This window comes from Chenopodium album, chromosome 20 (genome assembly GCF_948465745.1).
Source record: "Chenopodium album chromosome 20, dcCheAlbu1.1, whole genome shotgun sequence".
Taxonomy (NCBI): domain Eukaryota; kingdom Viridiplantae; phylum Streptophyta; class Magnoliopsida; order Caryophyllales; family Amaranthaceae; genus Chenopodium; species Chenopodium album.
In genome coordinates this window covers 5,129,655-5,141,514 of record NC_137853.1, presented here as the reverse complement: position 1 = coordinate 5,141,514, position 11,860 = coordinate 5,129,655, and the positions used below count along the sequence as shown (strand labels likewise).

Here is an 11,860-nt window from a genome sequence, read left to right as displayed (position 1 = left end):
TTCTACATAAATTTATGCGATATCAAACCTAAAAGTCATCAAAATGGTGTTAAAACTATGTTTAATTCACCTTTATTATTTCAGGAACTTATTAGTTCATTAGTTTTAGTTGATCATCAGATCTGACCAAAAAAATAAATTCCGAACATACTTTTATTACTTGATGTGCAATTTTTTTTTTATCACTAAATATCTTTAATTATGAAAACCACATATTAATAAAATAAAAATATATACATTAATGCAAGTCTAATAAGATCCTATTTGACGTATATTTTCTCCTAAAAATTTAGATCAACTTAGATAAAATTTATTAAGTGAACAAAACACAGCCTACGAGTATATTGTGTAGTAATTACTACAAAAAAGTGTCAAGAATAATACGAATTTTGGGCGTCGTTCCATAAAAAAATTGACCTTTTAGTTTTTTCTTAATTAATTGTCGCTAGAGGTCTTTTTTATTTAAAAAATCTGGTTAATTGACATACTAGTATATATATATATATTTTTTATTTAAAATGAAAAACTTTATTAGTCCTAAAATAAGGAGAGAGAAAAAAGTGATGTCCGAGTGAGTCATGACACGGTGAAAGGCAACAACAAACGGGGGTAGAGGATGCGTATAATAAGACGCGCGTAAAGCGGTTTTAGGATTCTGTAACGGCGTTCATTTCCCCCATCAAATCAAACTAACCCATAAAATTAAAAATATAAACCAGAGAGAGAAAAAACTCCAACACCACCAACAAACAACAAACAAGCTGAACAACAAATTGCTGGTTTTACTGGAATTTTTAAGCGGTTTTCTTTAGCTATAAAGCAGTTTTCCGGGGAGTAGAGAAGTGTGATTATAACTATTATAAGCTTTTGGGGTGGTTTTTTCATCAGAGATTTTCAGTTACAAACGTTTCGAAACTCCAAAGGTTGGAGCTTTAATTGCAGACAATAATATTGGTGATAAATTGAGTATTTATTGATTGATTCAGAAGCTTTGTATTTTTTGTTACCCTTTTCAACTCATTTTAAGATTTTAAGATTTGAAGATTAATTATGGCAAATAGTATGGCATTTGGGCAACCCAATTTATCTCCTGGTGTTCGAGATTCAGGTACATATTTTATTATTCTTTCCAAATTTAATTTTATTCCTGTGAATTTCTTCAATTTAATATAAAATGGGTTTTATAATTTTTGTGAAATTGTGAATAATTTAGCAGGTGGAGGTGATGTTCTGTATCCAGAGCTATGGAGGGCGTGTGCTGGTCCACTGGTCGAAATTCCGCGCGTGAATGAGAGAGTTTACTATTTTCCTCAAGGTCATATGGAACAAGTGAGTGTAATTTTCATATTTTTTAAAAAAATTCTGGGTTTTTGATGATTTGAAGGATTTTATTTTTTGGGTAAATTTTGATGAATGTTTGCAAAATTGTTTGTAGTTGGAAGCTTCAACAAATGAGGAATTAAATCAGAGAATTCACATGTTTAATCTGAATTCTAAGATCTTATGTCGTGTGTTGAACATTCATTTGCTGGTAATTATTCTTTGAATTTTGCTATCTTTTAATTTTTTTTGGATATTATAGTGTTTTAATTAATTAATTGTTTGTTCAATTGTAGGCTGAAAAAGAAACAGATGAAGTGTATGCACAAATAACTTTACTGCCAGAAGCAGATGTAAGACTCTTTGAAAATGATTGTTAATTTGTTTGATTTTGACAAGGCCTTTGCATCTTTTGATTTTGATTTTGATTTTATTATTTTTTGTGTTGAATTTTCTTTTTGGGGGTGTTTGCTTTATTTGATTTTCTCCTGAAATTGTGGTTTGTTTTGGAAATTTTGTTATTGTTGTGTGTAGCAAACTGAACCCCAAACGCCTGATGTATATCCATCCGAGCCACCGAGGCCGGCGATTCGGTCTTTCTCTAAGGTCTTGACTGCCTCCGACACCAGCACCCATGGTGGATTCTCCGTTCTTCGCAAACACGCGAATGAATGCCTTCCTCCTTTGGTATATACTTGTTTGTCTTTAATCTTTGCTCAATTTTTAAGTTTGTGGTTCTGCTAATTTTTTTTGATGATTATTGAATTTTCTTGTTTTTTTTAGGATATGACACAACAAACTCCAACTCAAGAGTTGGCAGCCGAAGATCTTCATGGCTATCCGTGGCGCTTTAAGCATATCTTCAGAGGTATGATAATTTTGTAGTTCAATGTTATGTTCAATTCATTAATCGAACAATGTTCAATTTTCATAGATTAGTAAATACACCAAATTGTTGAAAGTAGAGCTGCTTGTTACCTTGTTCTAATCACATGCATAAGGTTGCCTATAAACCACCTAACGTTCTCAACAATCATTTCAACTCGTGTAGGCCAACCTCGAAGGCATTTGTTAACAACTGGATGGAGTCATTTTGTGACTTCAAAGAGATTAGTTGCTGGTGATTCTTTTGTTTTCCTCAGGTAATTGCTTGTTCCGAAATTACAAGTATTTTGTATGCAAATTGTCTGTGGTTTTGTATTAATGTTCGTCCTTTGGCTGTTCAGAGGAGAGAAGGGTGAATTACTAGTTGGAGTACGACGTGTTGCCCGTCAACAGAGCAGTATGCCCTCCTCTGTGATCTCTAGTCAGAGCATGCACCTCGGAGTACTTGCAACTGCATCCCATGCTGTCACTACTAATACCTACTTTGTGGTGTATTATAAGCCGAGGTAACTTCACTACTAATTATGAACTGTAAATTAATTGTAATTCTGTTGCTGTTTTCCAATGTCAGGAGTTGAGAACTATAGTATTTTTGTGACACCAGTTAGTTTTTGTTCATCTTTAAACAAGCAGGATGAGTCAATTCATCGTAGGATTGAACAAATACTTGCAGTCGGTTGCCAATGATTATAAAGTGGGCATGAGGTTTAAGATGAAATTTGAAGGGGACGACACTCCAGAGAGAAGGTATTGGAACGTCACGTGTCCTTTCAGTTAGATTTGTTTCTGAGATTAGAGATGTCATTAAATAATCTAATCTTTTCTTAAATTCGGTGGTTTCAAAAGGTTTACAGGTACAATTGTTGGTGTTGAGGAACTCTCACCCCAATGGAAGGATTCTAAATGGCGGTCATTAAAGGTTCAGAAGCCCTCCTTTACTGTTTCCAATTATGAAGTTGCACGCTTTGTAGTCAAGTAACTTATTTTTGACCTTCTTTTTTAGGTTCAATGGGACGAACCCACATCCATTCCTAGACCAGATAGGGTGTCTCCATGGGAGATTGAACCTTTCGGTTATCCTGCTGCTTCAGATGCCGCAGATCCTGTTGTCAAGAACAAAAAACCCCGGCCATCTGTTGAAATCCCTGGCAATGGTTAGAGAAGCCTTTTCTGCATAACTCCTAAATTTGTCTTTTGAGCTTAAAATTTTTAATGTGTTGCTTAGAATCTTCTGTACAGCTTTTGTTCCTAATTTCCACCATCTTAATTGCAGCTTCCATGTCAGTTAATGATTCAACTCCTTGGAACCCCATTAATGACGCTCAGGTCAGTCTAGAGTCTTTGAATTTCATAAAACATATTTATTATCAAGAATCTCGACATTTGGATTTCTTTTGGATTACTGCTATATTTTTTCTATCTTACATGTAAATTCGATATCAGGGAGAAATCGAGGACTGTAAAACTGCAACTGCATGGTCCGTTTTCTCTGGATATGGAACCCCACAGTCTGCGAAACCAAGTGGTGACCTAACTGAAAATGGGAAGAAAACCGAGGCCACTTCGAGCTACAGGCTGTTTGGTATTGACCTAATGAAACCTTCCACACCGACAACTGTGGAGGAGAACTTTGTGCAAGAGCCAAATGTGAATGGAGTCTCCAAAGAGGAACAGGGGCGCAGCTTAGACTCAGCTGCTGAATCTGAACAAAAATCCGATCTTTCAAAGGTTTCTCAAGAAAAGAAGCAAACGCTACTATTGGCTTCATCCAAAGATATGCCAAGCAAGCAGGGTTCCTCTACTAGAAGTCGTACAAAGGTATATACAAGTGATGCATAAGATAGTACCCTATGATCCTGATTTTCCTAGTTTATTAGTCTAATAAGGCTACATTTGCTGGAATAGGTGCAAATGCAAGGTGTTGCTGTTGGTCGGGCTGTTGATTTGACAACGTTGGAAAGCTATGATCAGCTTATCAACGAATTGGAAGAGCTTTTCGATATAAAAGGACAACTTCGGCCCAGAGTTAAATGGGAAATTGTATTCACAGACGATGAAGGTGATATGATGCTTGTTGGCGATGATCCTTGGCTGTGAGTTTTCTTTCTCCCTCGGTCTCATTAAACTGAAACAAAAACTGTCTATTTCCAAATTTGTTGATTCAATTTTTATTTTTGTTTTCGTGCAGTGAATTCTGTAGCATGGCCAAGAAACTTTATATCTGTTCAAGCCAAGAAGTGAAGAAAATGAGCGCGGGATGCAAGTTGCCCTCGTCATCATTAGAAGGTGATGGCACTGTTGTAAGCATGGAATCTTCTGGGAATTGAGGGGCTCTTAATCAAAACTTTAGTACCTTCCTTCTGGGTGATAATCTTTTTATTTATTTTTTTAGTCTTTTTAATTCATTTTGATGAAATGGGAACTGTTTCATAAATTGTTAGTGCTAATGTGGTGAGCTTAGAGCAAAAGGATTCTTTTCCTTTTTGTTGGCAACTCACTTTTTAGGGAGTTATTTTATAAAAACTTGGTAGGCTAAGTAGTAGTCCTAAAAGCCAACTACTAAAGTTGGGTTTTTTTCAAGTGTTAAAAATCAATTTCAAAGCATCAGGATGATTAGTGGGAAGAGAGAGAGAGAGAGATAGAAATGTTAGGACTTTTAGACTGTTGTGAATATATAAAATGTTAAGCCATTTTTAGTGGTTCTTTCTTTCTCTTTTCTATGTTTGGTTTGTAAATAACTGTACTTGGCTTGTGGCAATTTAGTCATTTATTTTGCCTTTACCAGTTTTATGGTATTATTGGTATATACAAACAAAATAGAGTTATTTCTTGTTATATGTCTACCATATATAGACCAACTAGTTTTAGTGGACTACATGGGATGATTCTTGCAACTTTGCAAGTATTAAAAATTCTGAAGTTGGGTCATTTTCTTGCTTTAGCAGTAGTGAAAGTGTGACTACATTATTACCTTCCCCGGCCGCCTATTAGGGTAAAGTTGCTTGGAAGAGAAATAAATTGTGTTACTTTATGACCATTTGTAGCTCAGGGCAAACTCAAGCCCTCAAGGAGTCAAGGGGACTAACTTGAGAGAAAGTCGGGGCAAACTCGAAAGGACAAACTTTGTGCCTTTCAAGTGATAAGAGGGAGTAGCTGAGAAATTCATTTTCTTTGTGCCTTTCATAGGAGAATGATATGTTTTGGGTAGAGAATTTCCAATTTCTTTGAAGTCAAGTCTAGCCGCTTTTATGCAAAATATGGTGACTTCCTTTCTTACATCCTTTTCTCATTAGTATGCTATAGGTCAATTTCTTCTTAGTGGTTTTTGTTAACTATCATACTAATCATCTGTCTTAGACTATCTTTATTAGAATTTGGATCTTCTATTTCTAGAAAGGAAGCAGTTAAATCCAATTAATCTATCGTGAGGGCTAAAGGAGACACTTCAGGATATGGTTTTATCCAATTCAGAATTCAGGATATGGTCTGTCAGAGATTCCTTCAAGCTAATGGTATGCAACATCAAAGCGCACACACATACTAATGTACTATGCTAAAATGATAATGCAAGTATTTTTTTTGGGGGGGGGGGGGGGGGGGTGTGTGTACAACTTTATGTTTCGGTGTGTATGCAACAAGTCTTATTCTAGGTGTAACCCTGCATTCTGTTTTCCTCACTAACAAACGAGCACTTGTACGTAGTTTGTTGCCACCATGTTATTTGTCGTCCTGACCAATAAGTTCTAGATTTTTCGAAGGAGGCTAAAGATTGTCTTTAGAAAATGAATATAAAGCGTGTTAAATTGTGATTGATAAGATGTTAGACTAGAGATCAGATGATAAGGTGGTCTTCTTTCATCCAAGATATTTTAGAAGGATAGGCTGATAGCAGAATGTAACTTACAAAGACAAAGACAATTAGGTTTGTGATGGGCTTATGTTATCAGAAAGTCCAAAACAGTTGTTAGCTTGATGGTAATTCAAGAGTATTGTTAAAGTTGGAATTTAAAAGGGGCCTTGATTTGCAATATAATTAATGGGTCTTGATCCATTGCAAATTCATAATATAAAAGCCATTTTAATCTCACAATTATTTATTACAACGTTTACAACGAGGAATCAAAGATGAATATTTTCTTTGAATTTTTGAAATGACTTGTTTATTTTTTTTGCAAAGGACATGTATGTGCTATTTACACCATCATTTGCAATGCGGAGATGGATATCGATTTATTTAACCATGTTGTATTTCACCCTTGTTTCTAAGATACTAAACGGCAAATTTAATAGTTAATAAAGGGCATTAAACACCCTATTATCTCGTATTAGTTTAAATTATATATCAAAGTATTTTCATTGATCAAGTCCAAGAATGAGATAGGTCAAGTACTTAAGATAATATTTTTGTCATTAAAAAAAAGGCTTTCCACCTCACGTAGAGGCTCTGACATAACCATGCGTCCATGGCCATGCTATATGGGTCGTTGAATCAACAATCCCACTAAGGGATGCCTTGCACGGCTGCACCCCACTATACAAGTCAAAATCATCACTAGCTATCTAAAATGTGTTCTCATAAATAAAAACTATCATTTTTACAACGAAACAATGTATACTCTAAAAATTCTACAATGTCATTCTTCAAAAAAGGCACCACAATTTGCTTACGTGGCAAAATTTAATTGGCCCATATTTAGTATATTGATTTTCTTTTTGAATTATTTTTAATGCCCATAATGTATTAAAATTGTATTTATATTATGTATTCTTTTTAATACATGTATTTTTTTTAGAAATACGTAATTATATTAGAAAATCTATTTTTAAAATACTAATTCACTACAAGAAATAGGTCATTTTGCGACGGAAACCTTGCAACGGACTACAATTCCGTCGCAAAAAGGGTTAATTTGCGAGGGAATAAATTCCGTCGCAACTTTGCGACGGAAACAAACTTTTGCGACGGAAATTCCGTCGCAAAGTTTGCGACGGAATTTATTCCCTCGCAAAAGTTTGTTTGCGACGGAAATAATCGTCGCAAAACAATATTAAAAAAAAAATAAAAAAAAAACATTTTGCGACGGATTCTGCGACGGAAATTCCGTCGCAAAAAGTTTTTAAATTTTTTTAAAAAAAACTGAAGTTTCGCTGAAGGAGAGAGAAAAAGAAAACGAAGAACAGAAAGAGGAAAGCGTAGAGAGAGATAGAGGAAAGCGTAGAGAGAGAAAGAAAATCCGGCCACTTCACCGCCGCTGTCGCCACCGGAACGACCGGAATCCGGCCACTCACACCTACTAACGCCCACCCCCTCCGTTCACTCCCACTCACGCGCACTCACGCCCACCCACGCCACCCCCTCCGTTCAAGCCCACTCACGCCCCTCCGTTCGCCGGCGGTGTGCAGCCACCACACCACCCTCCTTCCGGCAGCCGGATTTCCGCCACAACACCCTCAAATCCCGGTGAGTATTCCACTATCCCCCTTTGTTTTTGTTTTCAATTTAATTTTAATGTAAACCCTAACTTTTTCTAATTATGTTTTTTAATTTAATTTGTAACTAAATTTTATTATTTAATTACTTGTGTTTAGTGTAGTGTAGTTTAATTTATATTGCAATGTTAGAATTAGTTTAATTTTTAAGATATATTGCAATGTTAGAATTAGTTTAATGTATGTTAGTTTAGTTTAAAATATATGTTAGATTAGTTTATAATGTATGTTATTTTAGTTTAAAATATATGTTAGTTAGTTTATAATGTATGTTAGTTTAGTTTAAAATATATGTTAGATTAGTTTAAAATATATGTTAGATTAGTTTAAAATATATGTTAATTTAAAAATACATGTTAGTGTATGTATGTTTATTTGAATGTGGGTAATTGTGTGTTAATTATATGTGTTTCATCACTTGCTTTAAACTTGTTTAAATTAAACAATTATGGTATGTATGTTAATTATATATGTTCACTAAGATTTGAAAGCATTTGCATCTTCTTATTCCTAGATACCCGTTCAAGACATACACATTAGGAGGATGCCACCAGGTTGGGTGACACTCAGGTACCCACCCCTCATTCAGAGGCGGAGCCGAGTACCGTGCACCGTTCGAGTATGGATACGGATGACACTCAGCTTGAGCAACCTAGCTCAACCGGGTCTAACATGCCGGTGTTGGAACCTTCTATGCTCTGGTAAGATGTTAAATGAAAAGGGCAAATTCTGATTTGTTATTCATATAATGCTAATACAAATACCCTTGTTTCATAGGTTTGATAATGACGCTGTAAAGGGGAATGTCACTGATGTAATTCAAGGCTACTACAAAGCTCCTTGGAAGAACTACAGCGAGGTTGAAGGTCCCACCAAGGAACATTGGTTCACCTTGTTCAAGGTATAAGTTTAACTTATAAATAATAGGTGTCATAAATTTAACCAAATGAATATGTAACTAATAGAGTTTTTTGTATATTCAGCAACATTACAGTTGGGCACCTGCTTTGGAGGGGCAAGTATATCATGTAGTTTTAAAAATCAGCAACACTTCGATTTTTGTATATGGATGACATTGTAGTTTTAAAAATTATATCATGTACCGTACTTGGTAGTTACGGCTACGTGTTGTATATATTTGAATTATGTTAGGGCGTGGACTTTTTGACTGAAATTATTTTAAATGCACGTATTTTATTAAACAGGATTGCATGAATACAGGTTCCAGGAAAACAAAACAAAATACAAAAAAATTAAACAGGATTGCAGGTATACAGGTTCCAGGAAAAAAAAACAAAATACAAGAAAAAAAAAAATTAAAATTACAATAACTTTGCGACGGAATTTCCGTCGCAAAATGGAGTATTTTGCGACGGATTATTTTCCGTCGCACATATGCGACGGAAAATAATCCGTCGCAAAAAACTTCATTTTGCGACGGAATTAAATTCCGTCGCAAAATTTGTGACGGACTATTCCGTCGCAAAATACTCCATTTTGCGACGGAAATACATTCCGTCGCAAAATTTGTGACGGAATATTCCGTCGCAAAATGATTCCTCTTGCTACGGAATTTTCGTCGCAAATGTTGTTTTCAGCTACAACTACCTTTCCGTCGCAAAATCCGTCGCAAAACGAATTGCGACGGATATTCCGTCACAAAAGGACTGTTTGCTACGAAAGTTCGAGCGACGCCATGCCTGTGACGGAAATCCGTCGCAAAGTCACTTTGCGACGGAATTTTGCCAGTTTGCGACGAATTATTTCCGTCGCAAAACGGCCCTTTTCTTGTTGTGATTAAATTTCGAAATTATACTTATAATAAAAAAATCACAAAATTAAAATTGTTCATCATTGTCAATCATGGTTCATCAATGTTTTTCATTCATCTCATAGATTAGCCACTACACCCATTCCCAAAATCATTGTTAATTGTCAATTCGTAAATAAATTGTGTTCTTTTGTTTTGCTTTTTCTTTTTTCAGTGAATTAGTTGTTGTGTTTTGTTTTGTTTTCAGTTTAGAATTTAGATTTTTGTTTATAAAAAATCTTAACAACAATCTCGTTTTTAAGTATTTGTTAAGGAAAAATTACAGGTGTTTTGCAATATCACAATGGTCACGGCATAGTGATTTAGGTTGAATGATTGGCGTTCTTCCGACTTTGTAATCGGAGAAGACGACCATTTTAGTTTTATTTTTGAGTCCCATTAGTTTGATCCGCAAAAATTAATTAAACTTTCGCGAACTTGTTTGTGGATTAGGTAATGACCTAAACAACTTTTGGTCATTACATATAGGAAAACAGTGGTTTACATGTTCAGTTTATATTTAAGGCAATTACCTATATTTACTTTGGGCATTATGATAGGCGGTCGCACATCTAACAAAAATAATACCTAACTAAACCTCCTAATTATGTAGTAGGGTAAGTCAGGGTCGATCCCACAGAGAAGGTAGTATCAATATTGGTTACTATGAATTAAAATTAGTCGAGTCAATCAAAATAGGGTTGAAAATATCAAAATATTATACTACTAAAACAAGAAAATCAAATAATAAAAACATCTAGAATTAAGTATCACCACTAGCATAATCAATGCAAGACAAATTCTTACCCCAACCAATTAATTATATGTTCACAAGGAAAAGTAATCTCTAGATATAATACCAAAGGTCTCTTTCGAGTTATCAATGGCTTCTCTAATCACAATCAAGCCTATTTTCATGGAATCATGCAAATTAGAGACATTAAGCACATTACTCTAACTTCCTAATCATCCATTCAACTATTTTCATGATGAACTTCAAACCCTTAATTAATCTATTCGATTCCGTTAAAACCCAACTTTCGTTGCGATTAAAACAAAGGAATAATCACAATACCAATTATCTCTAATCTAGTATTGGCATAAGCACAATTAATTAAGCATGAACAATATAACAATTAATTGAGAATTTCAAAGAATAAATCAAGTATCAATCATGGCTAGGGTTAAACCTAACCCTAGAATAATAATCTACTCTGACATAATAAAAGAAATAAAATAAATGAAAGAGATGAAGAAAATATAATACTTGAATTAATAAAATAAAACTAGAGAGAAAACTAGGGTTCTAAACTAATGGGGGGTTATGGGATAATAAAGCCAAGGAGTATTTATAATAAAGCTAGGAATTAGGATAGAATTAGGAAACTAATTCGGGCTAAATCGTCCAAGAATTGTCCACACACGGGCGTGTAAGCATAGGGCACGTTCGTGTATCTCGCTGCTGCACGCGTAGCTCTTCTTAAAACGGTCATAACTTGAGCCAGATCTTTGTTTGAGGCGTGTAATATATCGTTGGAAAGCTCTTGAAGTCTACTTTCCAATGCAATTTGAATCACTCCAATATCATTTGTAGATCAAAAGTTATGATCAAAATAGTGGACGGGACTCATATTTGCCAAGTCTTTCATCAACGTCCTTGCTTCTTTCTATCCTTTTTTCATCTCGAAGACATGATATGAGATCCTAGAGCAACGTAGCTTCATACTTTATTATTATTATACTCAAGATTAGCTAACCATAATCCATTTGCATCTAAATCACCTGAAATTCATCAAAACACACAAACGGAGAGTAGTAGAGCATAACCTAAGCAAATAATGTAAAAATACAACTTAGACTTCTAAATCCATAAACAATTGAGTGTAGATAAGCACCTAAAATATGTACAAATTAGGACCTATCAAATTCCCCCACACTTAACCTTTACTCGCCTTCGAGTAAACAAAAGAAAAACAAAACTAACCTAGAAAGAAATAAATCCTAATACTCACTATCGTAGGAATCACGATTGCACTTAGCATGTGCAACAAGCCCTTTAAACCCCTAGGCTACCCTAGTGGACGAGTATGGTCTCGTGAAGGTTTTCAGAAGACATACCTACAAAGCCGACTCAAGAACTTCCAAACCAATTTGTTCAACCAAGTGACTTAATTAAAAACCAAAATCATTTTAAATCAAAATTCAATTTATGTATCACAGATCAATGACATGGATGAAACGATAAATTGTAGCACCCTTCAATAACCAACCAATCTTGCCGCTTCCTTTCCTCAAGCTTGAACCTTCCCTAAGGATGCTCAACCATATTAGCTCATACCTCACTTTGATTTGATG

At 34.9% G+C, this 11,860-nt stretch overlaps 1 protein-coding gene across 2 annotated transcripts; it reads left to right on the top strand.

Annotated features, from left to right (window-relative positions):
• The first annotated feature begins 543 nt into the window (after window positions 1–543).
• Window positions 544–4,908, top strand: LOC145598874 (auxin response factor 9-like). 2 transcript variants are annotated; one of them, XM_081655273.1, is made up of 15 exons: window positions 544–1,108; window positions 1,217–1,329; window positions 1,436–1,531; window positions 1,617–1,673; window positions 1,855–2,007; window positions 2,104–2,188; window positions 2,372–2,462; window positions 2,547–2,711; window positions 2,839–2,952; window positions 3,052–3,124; window positions 3,209–3,359; window positions 3,479–3,531; window positions 3,649–4,023; window positions 4,111–4,298; window positions 4,394–4,908. In XM_081655273.1, the coding sequence occupies exons 1-15, from the start codon at window positions 1,051–1,053 to the stop codon at window positions 4,530–4,532; spliced, it is 1,911 nt and encodes a 636-aa protein (XP_081511399.1). In that variant the 5' UTR covers window positions 544–1,050; the 3' UTR covers window positions 4,533–4,908. The 2 variants fall into 2 exon arrangements, with proteins under 2 accessions (XP_081511399.1, XP_081511398.1); XM_081655272.1 differs by having other exon boundaries at window positions 1,214–1,329.
• Window positions 4,909–11,860: the final 6,952 nt, after the last annotated feature.